General features: G+C 44.2%; 2 protein-coding genes across 7 annotated transcripts; one reads left to right on the top strand and one right to left on the bottom strand.

The window, feature by feature from the left end:
* The first annotated feature begins 955 nt into the window (after window positions 1–955).
* LOC123137910 (DNA-binding protein SMUBP-2) lies at window positions 956–11,899 on the top strand. 6 transcript variants are annotated; one of them, XM_044557798.1, is made up of 14 exons: window positions 956–1,284; window positions 1,370–1,441; window positions 1,551–1,594; window positions 1,686–1,870; window positions 2,124–2,212; window positions 2,377–2,468; window positions 2,885–2,961; window positions 3,625–5,209; window positions 5,312–6,823; window positions 6,933–7,216; window positions 7,693–8,730; window positions 10,447–10,615; window positions 10,820–10,977; window positions 11,147–11,899. In XM_044557798.1, the coding sequence occupies exons 9-14, from the start codon at window positions 5,791–5,793 to the stop codon at window positions 11,393–11,395; spliced, it is 2,931 nt and encodes a 976-aa protein (XP_044413733.1). In that variant the 5' UTR covers window positions 956–1,284; window positions 1,370–1,441; window positions 1,551–1,594; window positions 1,686–1,870; window positions 2,124–2,212; window positions 2,377–2,468; window positions 2,885–2,961; window positions 3,625–5,209; window positions 5,312–5,790; the 3' UTR covers window positions 11,396–11,899. The 6 variants fall into 6 exon arrangements, with proteins under 6 accessions (XP_044413733.1, XP_044413732.1, XP_044413734.1 ...); XM_044557797.1 differs by having other exon boundaries at window positions 1,686–2,212; XM_044557801.1 differs by having other exon boundaries at window positions 957–1,284; window positions 1,551–2,212; window positions 5,312–5,691; window positions 5,817–6,823.
* A 7,119-nt stretch (window positions 11,900–19,018) lies between these two features.
* Window positions 19,019–21,169, bottom strand: LOC123137909 (uncharacterized). The gene is made up of 2 exons (XM_044557794.1): window positions 21,058–21,169; window positions 19,019–20,694 (listed from the first exon to the last, which is right to left on the bottom strand). Exons 1-2 carry the CDS (start codon window positions 21,153–21,155, stop codon window positions 19,044–19,046), a joined length of 1,749 nt encoding a protein of 582 aa, XP_044413729.1. The 5' UTR covers window positions 21,156–21,169; the 3' UTR covers window positions 19,019–19,043.

The following is a 21,169-nucleotide window of genomic DNA, read 5'->3' as shown; positions in this document are numbered from 1 at the left end:
TCCAAAACTACTTGCTCTACGCTTCCCACTTGCAGTGATATTTCTCCTTGCTTGGAACTGACTGAATGAACATCATCATGCAGTTTGGCCATATCCGCTTGCATCTGGGCTTGATCCTTCTGAAGAACACCCAAATCTTAACGCATAGACAGTACCTCTTATAGATCGGCCTCATCAATTGCCTTTGTGCGTCCCATCTCCTCGATCTGAATTAGAGTTGAGGAATTTTACGACTGGATGGTCCAGCAACCCTTGCTCACCTTCAAATCCTGCCGCCGCCCCGATCCACGCCGCCAAGGTACACGGATCAGTGCTCAGACGTGGAATTTTACCGATCAAGCAACGTACTCGACCAACCACTCCGGCTCGGCTGATCTGTACCCGAACGATCTCCGCCGCCTGCGTCGCCTACACCGCCTCCAGTCCTTCAACCCCGACGCCAACTCCGCCAGTCTTCGCCGTCGATCAGAAGGAAAGGGTGGGAAGTAGGGTGGGAATAGCTCGGAAGAAAGATTTCCGCCCCCAAAACTTCATCGCTGCCAAGGAAAGGTTGCTCTGAATACCAATTTGTCAGGACCCAGCTATTATCAAGGGATCGATCTAGGGATTTGTAAGGGGAGAATTGGGGAAAACTTCGCCCAGATCCAGATATTTCTATTTATATTTGGTTTACTTGGCCATCTAGGCAAATCTCAGAATTTACGATGCGTTTGCCAGCCACGGCCCGGCTGTTATATAGGCGATAGCTCCCGGCAACGGGGTGAAACGAAACAGTAATTGCTAACAGTAACGTTACAACTCGATCTAACGGCTAGCGATGAACAATAACTGTGAGGAGCCATCTCAGCCGTCCATTTTGCCTGAAGCGTTATCGCCTGAATTGCTACAGCTAACTGAAGCTCATCGACACCGGTTCAGTCCTGACAATATCAGGGGCGGCGGGTTCTTCACATCGGGGGCTAGCGAGCAGGGGAGGGTCAGGAGGCTGACAGGGCGTGCTAACGAGCAGCGAGGTTGGCGGTGGGGAAGCGGCTGCCCGGAGATCCAAGCTACACCTCGCGGTGTCTGGTCTCACCAGGCACTCATTGCCGGCCTCGCCGGCATCCCGAGGTGGCACAACGACGGCCGCGCTCAACACCCTCTTTCACGACTCGACGACGGCCTAGCGCCATAGGCGGCTCATACGGTGGTCCAGCGGACGGCGGCCTCAGTGGGTGCTCGACGACGACCGTAGCTGGTGCACGAGCTTGCACTCAACCAGTCTAGACTCAACTCCTCATATCGGTACGATCCCCTTCCAGTCTGTTTGAAGTCTTCTCTTTCCCCCTTTCTCCGTTTGTTTGAGCAGGTTCTGCTTGGGTGGATGCAGGGTGCGGACTGAGAGTTGGATGCTCTGTGCCAGCATATGGATGTGTTGCGACACTGTTGCTTCGGCTGTGAGGTATAATGCTAATTGGGCTTGTGAATTTATCATGTCTTGGAACGGATTGCCTAATTTTTGGGGTTCTCGGTATATAATTTCTTTTACTCATTTTTTATTCTTAATTCAGTGGTCCAGGATTGCAACCTGGTGTCATCCACTTCCTACTCACAGGTTACCGTAGTGTTATGTAAAACATACCCAAGCTCTCGTTCCTTAAAATTATCCATCTATTAACTGGATTATGAATAATTGCTCTTGCAAGTGAATTTTCATTACGTGCGTTGAGGAGGATGCGCGGTCTTCAGACTCGGTGATTTCTGGTTTTTTTCATTTGATCATTTCTGCAGAGATTGTCCTTCTATGCATTATTTGGTAACCATCTACTACAGATCAGCTACTACCCTGCTGCTGCCCTTGTGGTGAATGATTGATGGTGCATGTTTTCATGTTAGTTTTTCTGTATGCCAAGTCTGAATTTTATCATTTTGCATTTCTCCAGCCCTTTCATTCTCACTGTGATTCCCTGAGATGCATTGTCCATAGGCAATGCACTTTCTAATAAAATATGGCGGTGAACTTGAAAAGAGTAATTTATCTAGCTACAAAAACCTGTTGTTTATGTTCCTTGCTTTTGCAAATAGTAGTTTATGGTTGACACTTTAGTCTATATCTGTCATGCACCCATCTGGACTATAAATAGGACCCTCCACCACCACTTGCTAGCAAGTACTACATCATACAGCAACAGACACCATGGATCTACTTCTGCTACTCATCTCGCTTCTTATGGTGAGTGCAAAAATCATGTTTTAATCGGGTAGTTTCTTTCTGTGCAGCGCATCCGCATACAAAGTGCTTACATCTGTAGTTAGTTAGTTAATTAGTTAGCTTGGGTTGTTCGTGTGTGTTTGCCACGAATTGCTTATCTATGTTGCTCGTTCTGATGCACGCAGGTCACTACAGGATAGGGAATCTGGCTTGCGAGTTTTGCCGATGCGACCATGACGGCGATGCCAAACTCTGAGGAGATACCAAAGGTGTACTGGTAGGTGGTGCTTCCTGGAATCCCAATGCCTCCACCTATCATCAACCTGCTATTATCCCAGCAAAATGGTCACAAATTCCACCTTGGTGACCTCATTTAAGTGATTTCGGTAATCGGTGGTACAACTTACCCTCTTTGATACCTACAAATTCTTCATAATGACTCTTAGTTTGCAATCCATTACGAAACATTAATGAAGATAATATATGTGAATCTTTTGTTCTAATGAATGGTAAATGTTAACTTAAAGCATGGTGACTATTGCGTATACAATATTATTTTCATGATATATGTACCATAAAGGATAAATTAAATTTGTCTCTACCACGTGAACATTGAACTTACTAAGGCTAATTTGGTAAGAAGCATAGTACTTGTATCATGTGGAAAATGATCCTTTTGTATTCCATTTTCAGGGATAATCCTGTTGTGCTTTGTTTCTGTATGATCTAAAACTACAAGGATCTTGTGCAGTTCCGATGTTCTGGAATGAGTACGAATCTTACTATATCTGAACTTGTGAAATTAGTCTGAGTCTGACAGCGTTGCAACCAAAACCAAAACCACAAGGGTCTTGTGCAGTTCAGATGTTCTGGAATGAGTACGGATTTTACTATATCTGAACTTTGTGAGTCTGACAGCCTTGCAACCAGAACCAAAATTACAGGGATATTGTGACAGCCCTCCAACCAAAACTAAAACTACAGGGATCTTGTGCAGTTCAATGCTGCCTGTTGTTTGTTGGAATATCAGCTATCTTGTTTGTGCACAATAACCTGCTTATCATGAAAAAGTAGAATATTTTAGGATGGGGATCAAGTTGGTTGGCATTTGTTAAGATCTTCATGAGAAGCAGATCTTCTCAGCCGAACTTTTCTTTTTTATTCGTCTTGGTAATCTGAGAATATATTTCTTAGTTAGATATCAATTACACAACTATGACACAATGAATTCACTGTTTTGACGGGACCTTGCTGATGTAAATCAATGTAATAAAATTGGCGCACAAATCATATGTAGATTTTGTTTTATCCATCAAATAACACATCCAGAACCCTTGTTTACAAGGACCTTGCTGATGTGAATCAATGTAATAATCTTTATGATTCTATCTGCCCATATGAACCACTCAATTGAATTCTTTTTCTTATTCCAGATGTTCTCTTTGGTTGGTTGTGGTTCTGAATAATTTTTCCAGACATTGTAAAAGGCCATGTTGCACAGGTGTTTTGGGTTTCAATTCAGGGAGGTGATACCTTGATGAAATAGTTTGCATGTTTGGACAGCCATATCTTAGTAAATTGTGGGTTTGATCTCCAAATGTGCTTGAACATAATCAGGTCAAGGAAGATATCACGTCGCATCTTTGTGGTAAAGTTGTATGTCATATACCTTGTGCCATTTGGTTCTATGTTACTTGAATAAGATAACAAATTATGCAATCTCAGGTATATATTTTCAATCATAAATTATCCTTCATTTTTCATCTTACAGTGTTTGAATTAGTACCCTAAGTGGTTGCTAAAACCTACTTCTACTAACAGAGTCAAATATTTTTGAAACACTTGGGGTTTGACATGTCCTTTGCGTTTGCTCATACATAAAGTTATTGAAAAAAATGCAAATATTTTTAGCGCGTGTCCATAGTTTCAAATAGGGCTCTGCGCCATTTGGCTCAAAGATAAATTAAAATGTGTATGCATGTACATCTCATTGTCGACAACAAGTCTTCATACTTTTTTTTTATTAAATAAAGGTGGTAAATTTGTTACCATATGCGCTTGCCCACAACTAAACCAACTAAAACATGAATTTTTTTTCAATGCATACATGGATTCAGCGTGTCTCTACGCCATTTGACACAATGGGCCAGCTACATGTGTGCATTTTCAGATATGTATCTGTCTATCTGAGCAAACAGAAATGTTTTTCTTTTTTGCACAAAAACAATAAAAGGTTAATAGCTTTTTAAAACAAAGGCCTCCTTAAATGGTTCCTACATGCTATTAGATACACACATATTTTTAGCAGCAGAGTTTGTATTTTCTTAGATTTTATTTATAGTAGGCATGAAAATACATGTTTCTTTTTATACATAAGCATCTGAATTTTTAGCGTGCATATTTGCCAAGACAAAAAGATTACTAAAACGATACACATATTTTCAACACGACATGGTTTTAAATGGGACTATATACCACCAATTATTTTAGGGGTATATACCATCAAATTAGAATGTGTGTGTGCGTGCGCGCGTGCGCGTGCGTGTGTGTGTCATTGTGCACAACAAGACATCATTTTTTTTATCATATGTACTTGCCTACCGCTAAACTAACAAAAACATATATTTTGTTCTAATGCGGCTTTGTACTATCAAATTAAAATGTGAATATATATTTCTAAACCCTGAACCCTTGAATCATAGATATTTGTTTTCATCGCGAGCATGGATTTAGCGTACCTCTGCACCATTTGGCGCAACGGGTCTACTAGACAGAATGACGAACGGGCGCGTTGAAGTTGGCCTAAGCTCCTGCCTCGCGCTGTCGCGCACGGCGCTGAAACATTCGTGCGCGGCCAGCTCACGTAGCGCGGCGCGGCAGCAGCCGGCCACCGCCGACCGCCTCTCAAGAGCCGCTCGAGCGGCGCAGCAGCCTCGCAAACGTGTTATCGCCACAAGTCCATAGTCCAGAGCAGCGCGGGAGATTCTGCCTGCCATCCCCACCCCGACCGTGACGCCGGTAAGGTGTTCGCTCTAATGCCTGCCAGCCAGCCAGCCCGCGGAGAGAAAGCTGGCCGTGCATTCCGGCGATTCTTTGTCTCATTTTATTGTGGTCCATCAGGATCCACGGACGCTTTCCCCGCCCTGATTTTGGACGAACGGAATCAGCCCTGCCGGACCGGTGAATCTGCATCTGCATCTGGACGCGCCGGCGCCTGCGTGGACAGCGGGATCGCGCGCCATGCGTTGGTTGGACAGCAAGCGCGAAGCCGAAGCCGATCCGATGGGCGCTGTCAGGGGCTTTTGGGACCATGGAAACTGGGCGGGGGCGACGTGGGCGCCAGCCGCGCGAAGCCAGAGCCGGGGACGGCACTTTACTTGCCTGCGGTGCTAACGTAGCCGCGCCCTGCGCCACCAGTCATCCACTCTCCACCGGCCGTCTCCTCCTCTTGACCCAGGGCCAGGGAGGATTTCACCCGCCGAGGCTGAGCCGAGTCACCGGTCAGCCCCTCGCTTCCTTCCTGCTCTCGCCTCCTCGGCTCTTCCCCCGCTGCCCCGCGCCACCGCCTCCGCCGGCAGCCGGGACCGTGGAGCAACGGCATGTCTCTTGATCTCTTTTCGTCCAGGTTCTTGTTTTCTTCTGGCGCTGCGAAGAAGCTCCCCAGCAGGAGAAGGGTCACGTTCGTCGCTGCTGCTCCTTCGTCTCCGTCCACACCATCGCCGCCACGGTCGCAGGATGCCTCCTCTTCTTCCAGGCAAAGGAGTGTACGTGCCACGCCGTTGAGTCCCAACAAAGGTGCGTCTCGACCTGCCGGTAGCAATGGCAGGACTAGGAGGAGGAGGCAGAGGAGGACGGTCGAGGGAGGACAAGAACAAGGCAGCTGCGTGCCGTCGGTGGAGGAGGCGTCCATAAGGGTAGGGACGCTGTATGAGAACGGCGATCCACTAGGGCGGAAGGAGCTTGGCCGGTGTGTCGTGGAGTGGCTAAGGCAGGGGATGCAGTCCATGGCATCCAAATTCGCTTCCGCCGAGCTTCAGGGTGACATGGCGGACCTCACCACAGCGGCATTGACTCTGAATTGGGGATCGGCAGAAGGCCAGCTTGGGTTTGTGATCCAGGCACAGCCCTATCTCTCATCCATCCCCATGCCCAAGGGTCTGGAGTCACTCTGCTTCAAGGCCTGTACGCACTACCCCACCCTTTTTGACCATTTCCAGCGTGAGCTCCGTGGTGTCCTGCTGAGTTATCAGAACCAGGGGCTCATCTGGGACTGGCGCTCCACGCAGACATGGAAGCTGTTGAAGGAAATGGCCAATTCTACTCATCACCGGGCAGCTGTGCGCAGGACGACACCACGAACTAAAGCGGTTCATAGTAGCATTGGCGTAAGCCTCAAGAAGGTAAGGCTGATGCAGGATAGGATTGAAGACTTTGTGAGGCATATGTCAGAGCTACTGCGCATCGAGCGAGATGCGGAGCTGGAGTTTACACAGGAGGAGCTGAATGCCACCACTATGCTCGACAACAATTCCAAGCCATCCAAGCCAGTAGAGTACTTGGTGACCCATGGGCAGGCTCAGCAGGAGCAGTGTGACACCATTTGCAACTTGAGTGTCATCAGCAGCTCAACTGGTGAGAGAGCTAAACTTGGCTACTTTCTTTTCTCCGCATGTTAAGATTTTATCTTCAGTTACTTTGGAAAATTGAGTAAGACACTGTTTTCTGTTATCCCTGCATGTAGGATTAGGAGGTCTACATTTGGTTCTATTTAGAATTGAAGGTGAACACAAGCTGCCTCCAACCACACTGTCACCTGGGGACATGGTTTGTGTGAGAACATGTAATAGCCGTGGTGAGGGAGCCACTTCTTGCATGCAAGGCTTTCTTTATAATCTCGGGGAGGATGGTTGCAGCATAACTGTGGCTCTGGAATCTCGCCATGGTGACCCAACCTTCTCCAGGTTATTTGGGAAAAGTGTGCGCATTGACCGGATACAGGGATTGGCTGATGCACTTACTTATGAGGTATTCAAATTATGCACATGAACATTGAATCTTGTCAGGAATTAAGGGTCTGAAATTCTGACTGGTTGGCTTCTTTCAGCATATTTACTACTCCCTCTGTCCCAAAATAACTGTCTCAACTTTAGTACAACTTATTTTGGGAAAGTTGTACTGAAGTTGAAACACTTATTTTGGGACGGAGGGAGTATTAAGCTTTCTGAAACTTCCTTGCCAAGAGCAACTATAGGCTGGCTCTTACATATTTATTTAAGCATAATCCTTTCATTTTATGATCTGCATCATGTTCTGTTTATGTCATATATTGTACTCCATATCGGAGTGGCGTGAAATGGGGAAAACCAGAACAAAGGAATTTTTAGCCTTAAAGAAAGAACAGTGAAACTGGGGTTCCCGTTTCTTTTATGGTTGTATTATTCTTGGCTTAACAACATGAGTGATAAGTTCATCTAATTCACCCAAGTATTTTTATTTGGCAGCGGAATCTTGAAGCATTGATGCTACTTCAAAGGAATGGTTTGCTGAAAAGTAATGCTTCCATTGATGTGGTAGCTACTCTGTTCGGTGACAGCAAAGATGTCATGAAGATGGAGCAGAATTGCCTGATTGATTGGGGTGAATCAAGTGTACCTGATCCAAGGCTATCAGAGAGGTGTGCATTTGATGACTCCCAGTTAAGGGCTCTCTCATTAGGCCTGAACAAGAAGAGGCCTGTTCTAGTCATCCAGGGGCCTCCTGGCACAGGCAAGACAGTTTTGCTCACGGAACTCATTGTACGTGCTGTCCGGCAGGGTGAAAGTGTCCTTGTGACAGCTCCAAGCAATGCGGCAGTCGATAACATGGTTGAAAGGTTATCAAGAACTTGCTTAAACATTGTGCGAGTTGGAAACCCTGCTCGGATATCACCATCGGTTACTTCGAAGTCCTTGGCAGAGATTGTAAATGGAAGGCTTGGTCAGTTTAGGAAGGAGCTTGAGAGAAAGAGAACTGACTTAAGAAAGGACTTGAGGGACTGCATAGAGGACGATTCTTTAGCTGCAGGCATTCGTCAACTTCTGAAGCAACTTGGGAGGGATCTGGAAATGAAAGAAAAAGAAACGATCATGGAAGTGCTATCTGATGCACAGGTTGTGCTTTCTACTAACACAGGGGCAGCCGATCCACTTATCAGGAAAACTGGTTGTTTTGACTTGGTAATTATAGATGAAGCAGGTCAAGGAATTGAGCCCTCTTGCTGGATTCCCATACTGCAGGGAAAACGTTGTATTCTTGCGGGTGATCATTGCCAACTTGCACCTGCCATATTGTCAAGGAAGGCCCTGGAAGGTGGGCTTGGTAAATCTATGATGGAAAGGGCTTCATTGTTGCATGATGGATTACTTACTACAAGACTGACAGTCCAGCATAGAATGCATGATTCAATAGCCAGTTGGGCATCTAAAGAGATGTATCAGGGGTTACTCCAGTCTTCACATTCGGTTGCTTCGCATCTTCTTGCCGACTCTCCAGTTGTAAAGGTATACATAGTTTCTGTTTCAGATGTTAGGTCAATTGCATGGTATGTCTATGTTTTCCGGGTCAGTGTTCAAGACTGAACTGACTATCATGTGGGCAATCTTCTACTTAAAAAAATCATGGACTTAACTGAGGATTGGGTCTAATTGCAAAGTTCAGATCAGACTTCATTGAATAAATTTACCCCTTGTTCGAGTGAATCTGAATCATATGCTGTTTGGTCTTTAACCTTTTCCTAGCTCATTGGTTCACTACCTTTTTAAGAGTGCAACTTTGTCGCACTGTAGTTGTAGATCTCGAGATTATAGCAAGTCTCGGAAAGTAGATACCTTAAATTACTTTCACAGATGACTATATATACTACTAGAAGCATATACTTAGTATATTTCACCTCAGTTTTTAAACATGTTCATTCCAACTGAAGCACATTTTAGATCCATCATTGGCATTTTAATGTTGTTGTCTTAAGGTATCATGTGTTTACTGAGCTAGTCTCCCCCCACTTCTTTTTTGTTGTGCTTACTGACTAAACATTTAGAAATGTTGATTAGACCTATTCAAGTGTTTATCTTTCAATTTTATTAAGGATATTTAGGATACATATTTATTTTACCAGCCATCATACTTTTACTCAACTTGGAGGATAAGAACATCGTATTCTCTCTTTTAGAAACTAATGTGATACAGTATTAAATTTCACCCTACGTTTCTAAGAAAATTTGGCCATACCTGTCCAGCCCCCTTATTGAAATGGTCACGTCCAGTCAGTCACTAGATATTACAGATGGGAACCGCCAGCACTGACTTATTATTTCTTTGATATACGACCCTCAGGCCTCAGCCCGGGTTTCACTATCATCAGATAAAGGAACATATATCCAACAGTACCAACAATACAAACACTAAGTGACACAGTTTTTGCTGCCTACTGCATAAAACTGCAAAGAGTTTCTTTATAAAAATTGCAAATAGTTCAACAGAATGTTGTGGACATGGGTCCACAGTATCAAGGCAAGAGTAGCATCGTGGGAGGGGTCCATGGGAGAGAAGTATCCAGAGTCCTTTAGGGAAGTATAAGATTAGGAAAGAGTCCAATTGTACAAGGAAAGATCTAAGTCTAATCGTATTAGGAGAGGTCAAGGGTCTGAGCATCTGTTATATAAGGATGACATGTATCCACGTTTGAGGTAAGGAAGAACAATCAATCTAATCTCTCACAGTTCTTCTCTCGTCTACACCTATATGTACTCAATCCCCCGCAGCCATGCCGTCTGGCTATCTTCAGCACGGCAGTTATCCCGTTGTGGATCAAGGTTCACAACACGAAAGCACTCACTTTTCATTATGGATGGCCAATCATATATCTTATATGTTGCTATGATCAATCTCTTTTCGCCAAATGCATTGGTACAAACAAGCTGGGATACTCTCGACCTCAATGTAGTATGTCACAAAAGATGAGCAATCCAACAAAATAAGGCGGGGTAAATTTTTATACTTCACATTTGATGGAGACTGTTCACTTGCAGTGTTACGTGTGGGACATCTAGTAGGCCTGTAACTCCTTCTGGGACCAACCAGTAATGCCTTGCGTCTATTGTGTCTCCTCATTTGAAATCTGTGCATTCTATGTTTAGCATTTTTGGCCATGAATGCAATGCACTCCTTCTGTATTGCTACTGTGTAAGTTGGACTCAAGTTGTACCTTATGATTTCAGGATACTTGGATAACACGGTGCCCACTGCTTTTACTTGATACCCGAATGCCATATGGAATTCTAAACGTTGATTGTGTGGAGCATTTAGACCCTGCTGGCACCGGATCATTTTATAATGACGGAGAAGCAGAAATAGTTACACAACATGTTCTCAATCTTGTGCATTGTGGTATATACTTATCTTTTGCTTCCTTAATTGAACACCGCATCAGTATTGTATAATCTTTGTTGCATAATCCTTCGATCCTTAGTATTGTTTACTTTAAAACATCAGGATAATTATTCAGCATTTCTCATTCACTGGTCAACCATGGCCCTAACTTTTCACGCTCAAATTTTTGAACATACGAACATATTACAATCATGACTGCAGGAGTGTCTCCAAATGAGATAGCCATCCAGTCACCCTACATTGCTCAAGTTCAATTATTAAGAGAGAAGTTAGAAGAATATCCGGAGCTTTCTGGGGTTGAGGTTTCAACAGTAGATAGCTTTCAAGGGAGGGAGGCAGATGCGGTGGTCCTATCAATGGTAAGCACTGCACGGAACCATACATCTTTCTGATGAATATGTCACCCAAATACAACACTGAAAGAAGCAATTGACATTTATAAGGGCAGTCGCCGATTGGGCCACAATCATTTCATACTCCATGATTTAACCTACTTCTAGTGATGTTTATCCTTCTGCTGGCTTATAGGTTCGGTCAAACCCACTGGGAGCTGTAGGGTTCATGGGCGACAGCAGGCTAATGAATGTGGCTATCACAAGGGCACGCCGGCATGTCACTGTGGTATGTGACACCTCGACCATTTGCCACAGCACCTTCCTTGCCCGGCTCCTCCGTCATATCAGGCGGTATGGACAAGTAAAACATGTTGCACCTGGTTCCCTAGATGGGGTCTCCGGACTCGGCTTCAGCCAACCCACTCTCCCGTCTATCAGCTAGCGCTCCCCGCAGTTCACTGTCTTGATGGCATAATTCATTCATATGCTCATATGAGCATGTATATATGCGAAGAGCTAAAGGATGTATATACAGTCATGCGAAAAAACTGAAGGCTGAGAAACTATAATGCCCGTCTCAGACGTGCCTGTCTGGTATCAATCTGTGAAGAAGACGAAGAACTCGAGAAGATATGAAGAGAAATTGGTGGATAGACATGGAAGAGCTTCGCCAGGTGTGTGGTTATCTTGAGATGACCACACACCTGTGCCATGTGGTTCGCCAGGTGTGTGGTTGATATGAAGCATGGCCATTCGTTGGACCTAACTGAAGGCTTAGCTGATCATGCATCCCTGAATTGGTGCACGTGATTCATTCAGCAGAAGGAAGACTACCTCACTTCCTGTAAATTCTAACTAATATTGTTGACATGGATACCCCAACACAGACGTGTAGTAAATTGACAATTCACAATTGAGTTGGAAAAAGAATGCATTTCATCTCGAAGTTAAATGACACAATATCAAGTTACAGGCGCGTTTCTCTTAATCCCTGGAAAGAAAAAGAAAAAAACAGGTGTGTCTCTTTCTTTCCCTTATCATGGTTGTTGGAGTGTGTTGTAACATCCGCATCATGTAATATTATGGATGACGTATAATCATGTCCTACTCCTTTTCGTAGCAAAAATAATTACTAGATAACCCCAACATGCACAAATAGACTACTCTTGTACTAGTGTTCCGTATGCAACTGCAACCTACCTATGTTTCGCTGTTTTCGCTATCTGATTATTGAAATTGGCACCATTGATGCTTAACACGTGTCTACTATGCCACAAAACGTTTTTCACACTGCTATGTCACAAAAACTTAAATCTAAAACCAAACACATAAAACATGAAACATGGTGTGTGTCCTTCATAAAAAAACTTGGGCATATATTGCCTGGCCTGTACATCATAGATGCACACATGCCATGTTTATTACAACCTCTGTACGCTAATATATGATGTTTTTGAGGTTCAATTTGAACAGCAAAAACGTTTTACATTGTTTACAAAGGGAGCGCATCAAAACAATCCAAGGATTGCTAAGCAAAGAGTGACACACTACACGTTAAAAGAGTTGGACCGCAAATAGTCTATTACATGCTCGCTACCCTAGTCGGGACATAAACTTGTGCGCGTTCCAATCTCCTGATGCCAACCTCCATTGCTCCCCATGTTGTAACCATGGCCACAACAAATTGATGCATGAGAATGATACCTGCGTAAGAGAATGAACGGTCAAGTTTATGGAGTTTGGCATAAAATAACACCATTTCTACATAGCCAAATAGACATGTGAAAGGGGGAGGCTGGATAGACATTTTTTTAAACGAAGTTCATTTTTTTCAACAAGTTTAATGTAGGCTTGCCTATAAAACACTAGCGTGTAAATTGAACTAGTGGAAGTCCTAACACATGATGTTTTTTTTTTTGAACGGTCACCGGGAGGGAGAGGATCGCCACCTGAATATATTGCTCAAAAAGCTGCCAAAGCCAAGAGTCTCCCCTTAAGCTTTGTCTGATCCAGTTTATAAGGAAAACCGGATCGAAAACCTAAACAAGTTGGCCTTTTTTATGAGGAAAACCGGGCCGAAAACCGTACATTTAACAAGGTTACAAAAGAAGAGAAAAAAATGACGCCCAAAAGAAGGCACAACCTAGCTGGCAGGCAGAAAGACCAACACCATGATGGACACAAGTAGATGTGGGATGCTGTCGAGGGATCACAATACCAAGACTCGACAAACAACCTAATGCACCACACCGGTGTGCGTACTGAGCCCCACGGCACAACAGAGGATCATCCATAATCAACGAGTGCCAAACCTTAACACGAACCTTGACTGGGAGATCCGCCACGGGCGGTCGAGACGATTAGCTGGTTGGGGAGGCATCATTGCGTCGTCATTGAGCAAAAGTGAACCGAGACAACACCAAGAGCCCGAAGCTCGCCGCAGCACAACGGCAACCATGGGAGGGTCTTGAGCATGATAGCAACAGGACAGAGAACACGCGAAGGACAGCCGAAGAGAAAACACATGAAGAAGAACACACCAACATGGACTTAACACATGATGTAATTCCTAAAGTTCAGATTGTTGGCACAATATGTCGTTGGAGAAGATCTAGACACCAAGTCCTAAGAGTTCTGGCCCCTAGGCCAACCTATTCCTTCTTGAGCTAGGACACAAAGTCCGTACTCAATCACTAGGGTAGATTTACACACGAAGTAGGCGATTTCCGGCCTTACAGACTTCTTGGCTCCTTCATAATTCAAAGACTTCCAAGCGACGCCTATTGGTCTAGGAGGGGTACACCATCCAAGAGTAACACATTGAACAACTGACTTGGAATGAACAGTTGCCAGAGATCGGCTCAAGAGCCCCCTTATATCTCACGAGTTTTCCACTCAAAGGATAAGCACCCGGTAAAGAGAATTTGAGAAGCCAGATGGGAATACAACGTTCCCGAAAGTATGGCAATGAGGTGCAGAGGTACCGGGCTGTCTAGACACCTCAAGAACCAGTGTTACTTGGAAGATACATGGTATGGAGAGTTAATTGCACAGAAGTACCACAATTCAGGCATCACATGCAGATTGGTACCACGATTGCTAATTTTTGCGTGTCAGTATCAATATTGGTCCAAATTTTTGCAAATTGGACTAAAACGCGTATTTATACGTATTGACGCCCGATCCGACAGGTCGGGCCCACCCGTCAGGTGCCACGCTGGCCAATCGGCGCGTGCCCGCGTGCTGACTAGGACGAGCCGGTGCGCTGCTGTCCTAACCGGCCCGGTCGCACCAACTCCAGCCCGGCCGCACCATTCCCCTCCCCCTCCTCCTCGCTCGTTTCCTCCATCGCCGCCGACCGCGTCCCGACAGCCGGCCGGCCGCCGCACCGCCCCGCCGTCGCCATGGTTTTGGAGGACGAAAGCAGCGACGACCATTCTAGCCCCCCGTACATGCATTCTTCCTCCACAGACGGTCTCAGCGAGGTCAGTACAGGGTTAGGGTTAGGGTTTCATATTTGGGATTTCTTGATTTGGTTGATTTCGCTAGGTTTTGATTTGGCCATTGTCTTTGTGCGAGCTTCTGCAGGTTCCTTTCACCATTGAAGATCCAGGTTACAAGGGGCTTGAGCTGGATGTGATGTCTCCATGTGAGAAGCACGGCATGGCATCTGAGAGGCTTGTTGCCTTTGAAGGAACAGACACAGGCAGGAGGTTTTTAGCATGTGCACAGCCGGTATGTATTGTAGGATTGTAGGCATACTGATTTTTTTCTTACTTGGTCAGTGCCATATTGAACTCTGTTTGCTGGAGTACTCTGCTTGGTGTCAACATTTTGATTCATAGTGGTTAGAGTAGCTTATTTAGGTCAAGCATGAGTATATTTTGCATTAGAACAATGGCTGAACCTAGTTAGTCAGCTACTCAAGTGGTTGCTCCTCTTGTTAAATTTAGTGGTCTGATGCTAAATTTAGACATTCTTTTTGGCAACTGCAGTGATTTTGTGTAATTACTTGCTGTATGAACTGTTTTGTTGTTGTTATTGTTTTTGCAGGAAGGTAGCAATTGTGGCTTTGTTGAATGGGTTGATCACCAGTGGCCCCCAACAATGCAGAATGCATTGTTGAAGCTATGGGCAATGGTTGAAGATGCCAAAAGTGCTAGGGTGAATGACAATCTTGAGAATTCTTTCACTATCCACCATCTGACAGAAGAGAAGAACAAGCTGGAGGCCAACTATGACAAGCTAGTCCAAGATGTGCATGAGCTGATGAACTTCCAGGAAGATAAGGTGGTGGATTTCAGGCATCTGCAGTCTGCCATTACATATCAGCAGGAGGTAAGAAAAGAACTGACTGATGATATGAAGGCAAAGATGGCAACTGAGATGGCAAAGAAAGATGCAGAGACCCAGCAACTTACTCAGAAGTATGAGGTGCTGCTCAACCTGACAAGAGCTCAAGCAACAGTCATTCAGAACTTGAAGTTGAACAAAATGAAAGAGAAGCAAGTGCTTACTGAAGCTAGTATGAATTTGGAGCTGAAGAATGCAGAGCTAACTAAGTGTCAGGAGAAGCTCACCCAAGAGAAGCTAGAGTTGAAGCTTCAGGTTGCTGATCTGCTTAAGGGAAATAAAAAGCGTATTGAAGAGAAGTGGCAGTTAGAGTTTCAGAATGAAAAGTTGAAGGAGAAGTTCAGGGGGATTCAAGCCATCTTGGAGAAGTGAAGAAGATGAAATGAGATTAGTGGCATTGCTGACATTTTGGGAATGATGGTTGTGTAATGACCTAGCATCTAGGAACTAATGTTGTGTACTGTATGCTTGTACTAATGGTGAACTATGGCTGTGTATGTAGTAGTTATGCTATTCATCCTTTTATGAGAAAAGGATGAACTATGCATTTGAAGTGGAACTCCTCTATGTATTGTGAACAATGGTTATGTATTGCTATGTATGGATCAGTTTCTTATTATGTATGGTTATGTATTGCTATGGTTATGCTGATTATGTAGATTGTACATTATGACAATGTTGCAGCAAACCAGACAGTACATTGCAATAAAAGAGGAACAAGACTCACTAAATCTCATTGCATCAGAAGATAACTTCACTGATCCATTACAACTTGATCCATTACAACTTGGCTACAACTGAAGCAACTAACTAACTTAATATCTTGCCTGCAACTAAGCCAAGCACAAATATAGTGAAAAGAAACAACACATTGTGAAATTTGGCCCTAATCCCTGCAATCTCTGCATTCTTCTCTCTGAGTTGAGTTTGCAGAGACAGAAACATGGCCTCCCTTGTGCCATCATCTTCACTTGGAGTCAGGATTGGAAATTGATCTTCAGATCTAGCAACAGTTGCACCTTTAAGCCTCCATACTTCATCACGCAGATCCCCAATGAGCTCACTCCAGAATGTGGGCAATGGATCATCATGCCATTGCACAAATCCACAGCCACCGTGCTATTAAGATACACAAGCAAATTCACCATGCTGCCAAAAATTATTGCACAGAAGAAAGAGGAAGAAAATTAGGGAAAAAACAGCACTCACCATAGCATCCACGCAGCTGTAGTACCTCCTACCAGGGTTCTGCCTGCTCCAGGAGATCCATCTTGGCGCCTTCCTCGGAGTTGAACAGTGGCACATCACCGGAGGCTCGTATGCCATTGGGTTCTCGCGGTAGCGCACCGGCGAGCGCGACTCCTCCCCCCTCCTTCCTGCAGCTCGACGAAATCCGGGAGCGGACCCGGCACTGGACGACCACGACATCTCCGCCGCCGGCCCCAGTCAGCGCCCCTCTGAGATTTGTCCTTGGCTGCGCGGATGAACCCTAGTTTCGTCCCCACACTCCTGTGAGATCTTGTGCTGTCACACTTTAATAGTAGGAAAGGTGGATGGCCCACATGTCAGAATCCCCAAATGTGGTACTGCATGTTATGTGATGCCCCAATATTGGTACTGACATGCAACAGCTAGCAGCAGAATTGGTACTGATTTGTCACAATAATCTGCAAATGTGGTACTGATTTGTCACAATCAACTCTCATTACCAGCATCCAGTAGCAAGTTCAGATAACCAACTAAAGTTCAACATTCAGATAATCACCTAAAGTTCAACCACATATCCATCCAGTTCAACATTACAAGCATCAAGTTCAACATTACTAGAGTACTCCACCAGTACTCCACCTCAAGCATCAAGTTTAACCAAAATAACACCACAATATTTGACATTACATGGCTCCTCCACCTCCCATGCTAGCAGTGAAGTAGGACATCCATCCAGTGTGTGTGCCATCAGTAGGAATGTCAGCATATTGCCTTGGGGCAATGAATGGCATTGGAGCACCTCTTCCAGCTCTTCCTCTGCCTCTTCCAGCTCTTCCAGATGGTGGTGGTGTAGTAGAAGTAGCAGCTCCTCTTCCTCTGCCAGCTCCTCTTCCTCTTCCAGATGGTGGTGTTGTAGTAGAAGTAGCAGCTCCTCTTCCTCTGCCAGCTCCTCTTCCTCTGCCAGATGGTGGTGTTGTAGTAGAAGTAGCACCAGCTCCTCTGCCAGCTCCTCTTCTTCCAGATGATGGTGGTGTAGGAGCAGAAGCAGCAGGTCTTGGTTGTCTTCCAGATGATGGTGGTGTAGGAGCATTAGCCTTGCAAAGAAAAGGAAACAGTTAATAATGCTAGAAAGAAATGTACAAGAAAGAAAACATTAGTATATTTGAAGGTGAAAAATTATTACCACATGCTTATTCTTCCTCAAAGCTAGCTCAGGCTTCAACTGTTTAAGACAGTTTGTGTACCTATGCCCTTGGAGACCACAATTGCCACATGTTATGGTCCCCATTCTTGAAGTTTCTTTTGGCTTTGGTACTTCAAATTTGCCCTTGATCCTCTTTTCTTTCCTTCTTCCTCTCTTGATTTTGAATGCAGGTGGTTCTATGTCTGGACCAGGGGTCCTTGTCCAATCATGCTCACCAGGCACAGGAAAGATCATTGGTTCATAAGCTGCAGCATAAAAATCTTTCTTGAAGAATTTGCTGACATAATCCTCTGGTTTCCTTTTAGCCTTGTTTATTGCAGAGATGGCATGGTTGCAAGGTATGCCACTAAGGTCCCACTTCCTGCATCCACAAGTCTCAAGTTCCAGGTTGACAGCATGTGTTTGCTGCCCACTTGTAACTTGCCATAAGTTGACCCCTGCCTGTATTGGCTTGCAGTATCTGGCCCTCTCCTTCTCAATCTCTAGCTTCTCACTGTAATGAGGTGTTATCTCCCATCTTGCTTCCTTTACACTCTCTCTCTTCATGTGCCACCTCACCATCTGCTTATCTTTTATCCCATCACACATTGTCCTTATAGGTTTTCTCCTAACATCTAGAATGTACTTGTTGAACACCTCTGACAAGTTGTTCACTACCAAGTCAGTCTTGCAGTTTGTGTCAAATGCATGCCTTGCCCATGTTTTTTTTGGTATTGCAGTAAGCCACTCCCAAGCTTCCTCACTTTCAGCTCTAAGATCATTCATTGCAATATTAAATTTGTGTTCATTGTAGGCATAGCTAGCATTATCCATGCACTTCTTAAGATCTTCACCCCTAAACCCAGCATTTTGGAAATTTGCATATAAATGTCTAAGGCAGAATCTTTGGTTGCAACTTGGAAACACAGCATTCACTGCATTCAATAACCCCTGACACAAACAATTTAACAAGTCTAAGCTACAAACAATTTGAAAATCTAAGCTAATGCAAACACTTGTTCAAAACAGAATGAAATATGCAAACACATACCTTTTGTCTATCTGACATTATAGTATAAGTTCCAAACTTGCCCACTTCTCCCCCTAGGCAAATTTTCAGTTGGTGTAGAAACCAACACCAACTAAGTGTGTCCTCTTGACCAACTATGCCAAATGCCAGTGGATATATGTTGTTGTTGCCATCTCTACCAGTGGCAGCAAGTAGTTGAGCACCTGTAGTGAGCTTAATGAAGCATCCATCAACACCTGCATAATCAACATTTCCAAGTGAGATACAATATGGAGTACTCTACAATATGTAAATGGTTCACACAAGGTTCAAGAACTAACCAATGAAAGGCCTACACCCATTGAGAAACCCCTCCCTTGCTCCATTAAGGCAAAAAAACATGGCATGGAATCTTGGGCCTGGGTGGGGTATTTTTGCATTAGGTACTGGAGTAACAGTAGTGACTATTACTCTACTCCCAGGGTTTGTGTCCATGACAGTCTGAGCATAGTCTTTAAGCCTAGGATATTGCTTCCTGTGATCTCCTAACACAGCATCAATAGCTATGTTCTTTGCCCTATATGCCATGCACTTGGGCACATCTACACCATATTTTTCATTGCATGCATCAATTATAGTCTGAATACCAGTAGTTATATCAGATCTAAAGAGATGCTCATATTTCTGTGCTAGCCACTTAGCACTAACCCTGGTGGTCTCAGTGGTACTAGGGCAAGTGTGCTCTAGTCTCATCTTCTTAATTACAAATGTTTTCTCCCCTTTTATAACTGCTGCCACCATTAAGAACTGGCATTTTTTATCTGTACACTCAACAATTATCCTCTGATCTGAATTCCTGTGATACCTGAAATTCCTGGCCTGGGTGATGTGCAAATTCAACAAAGCTTCTCTGAATTGATGCTGATCCCTAAAACACAACTTCATACACAGTTGCTCATGTGGTTGCTCCATTTTCTCATTGTACCACTTCCTAGGAGGCCTTTTCTTTGCCCTACTCTTCCTTTTCTTTTGTAGGACAAAAGAGAGTGGCTGAAAACCATCATCATCACTCTCCCTCAACAACCCCTCCTCTTCTTCATCTGATGATGGTCTGAAATCAGGTTCAACCTCTGGTAGCTCACTACAATGTGACCTAGTGGTTGGGCCTCTTCTAACTGGCAGCTTCTGCTTCTTCTTTACAGGTTCAACTATAGTTTCTTCTTCTTGTTCAAAAGTCCTATCTTCCTCTACCTCAAATGGGTCCTCAACTTCAGTGTCACCCTCATAATGCAGCATTTCTTCCTCTTCTGATTGATCATCATCTGATTCTTCCTCTTGTACTTCTAGCTCTCTCTGCCTCTTTCCCTCTTCCACCTCTACATCTTCTTCATCAACCATGTAATTAGGGTCACTTCCAATTTGACCATCCTCATCAGAGGAATCACTGTCCTCATAAGCCTCAAATCCTTGATATCCCTCTTCTTCTTCTTCCAAAACTGCTTTCAACTTGTTAGTTGCATTTCTGCTTTCTTGTGTGCAAACACCAGCAGGAGCAACAGGGTGATGTGTGCTACATTGACTCTCAAAGACTACTCCTTCCTGATCAACAGCTAAGATAGGAGGCTCACTCAGATCATAAACAACAGGCTCTTGGTACACCACAGTGGACAAGTCTGGCTTTTCAAAATGCTGCCTCTCAAAATCAGTATCAGGGGGTGGACAAGCCCTGACTAGCAAATTAAGCACCAATTTGTCCTGGATCTTCCTCTTTATCATCTGTAATTCTGCATGACTGTCTACCAAATCCAGCCCTTTCTCTCCTAAAGATGGATTTTCAATGTGAAACAAACAATCATATGCATTAAATCCTTGGGTTTCCATCACTGCAACCAAATTCAGATAAGTAATATCTGAACCACACAGCTTCATCTCCAATGGTTCTCTTGCATCAAAATGGATCCTTACTTGCCAAATGTCTTCATCCAAACTACAGAAAAAATTAAATTTCATTTATTCATTATAATTACTCTTAATTTGGAGAGCAACAGTACAGTACATTACAATTTAAAGTAACCTGTAAGTCTATTATTTACTAATTTAGCACAAAAGCAAATTTTGGAGAGCAACAGTAAAGTACAAAACAGCTTAAATTACAGTACCAGACAGTACAGAACAATTTGGAGAGCCACAGTAATTGAACTAAATTGAGAGTGCAATACACTATGTTACTAGGTTAGTCTAGTCACTTCAATTGGATAAAACCTAATCCCCAACTAGATAAAGCAGAAGATGAACAAACCCTAAAAATGCCCAATTGGATGAATCAGAGGAGTAGGACAAGGGTACTTACAGCACGCCGCCAAGTCCATGCGTCAACTCATGGCTGCTGCTAGGGTTCGCCACCCACTGATGCGCCAACCGCAACCACTGCTCCATGGTGAGTAACATCGACTCCTCGTCGT

The sequence above is a fragment of the Triticum aestivum genome, chromosome 6B, assembly GCF_018294505.1.
Source record: "Triticum aestivum cultivar Chinese Spring chromosome 6B, IWGSC CS RefSeq v2.1, whole genome shotgun sequence".
NCBI lineage: Eukaryota > Viridiplantae > Streptophyta > Magnoliopsida > Poales > Poaceae > Triticum > Triticum aestivum.
This window is presented reverse-complemented; position numbering and strand designations above follow the sequence as displayed.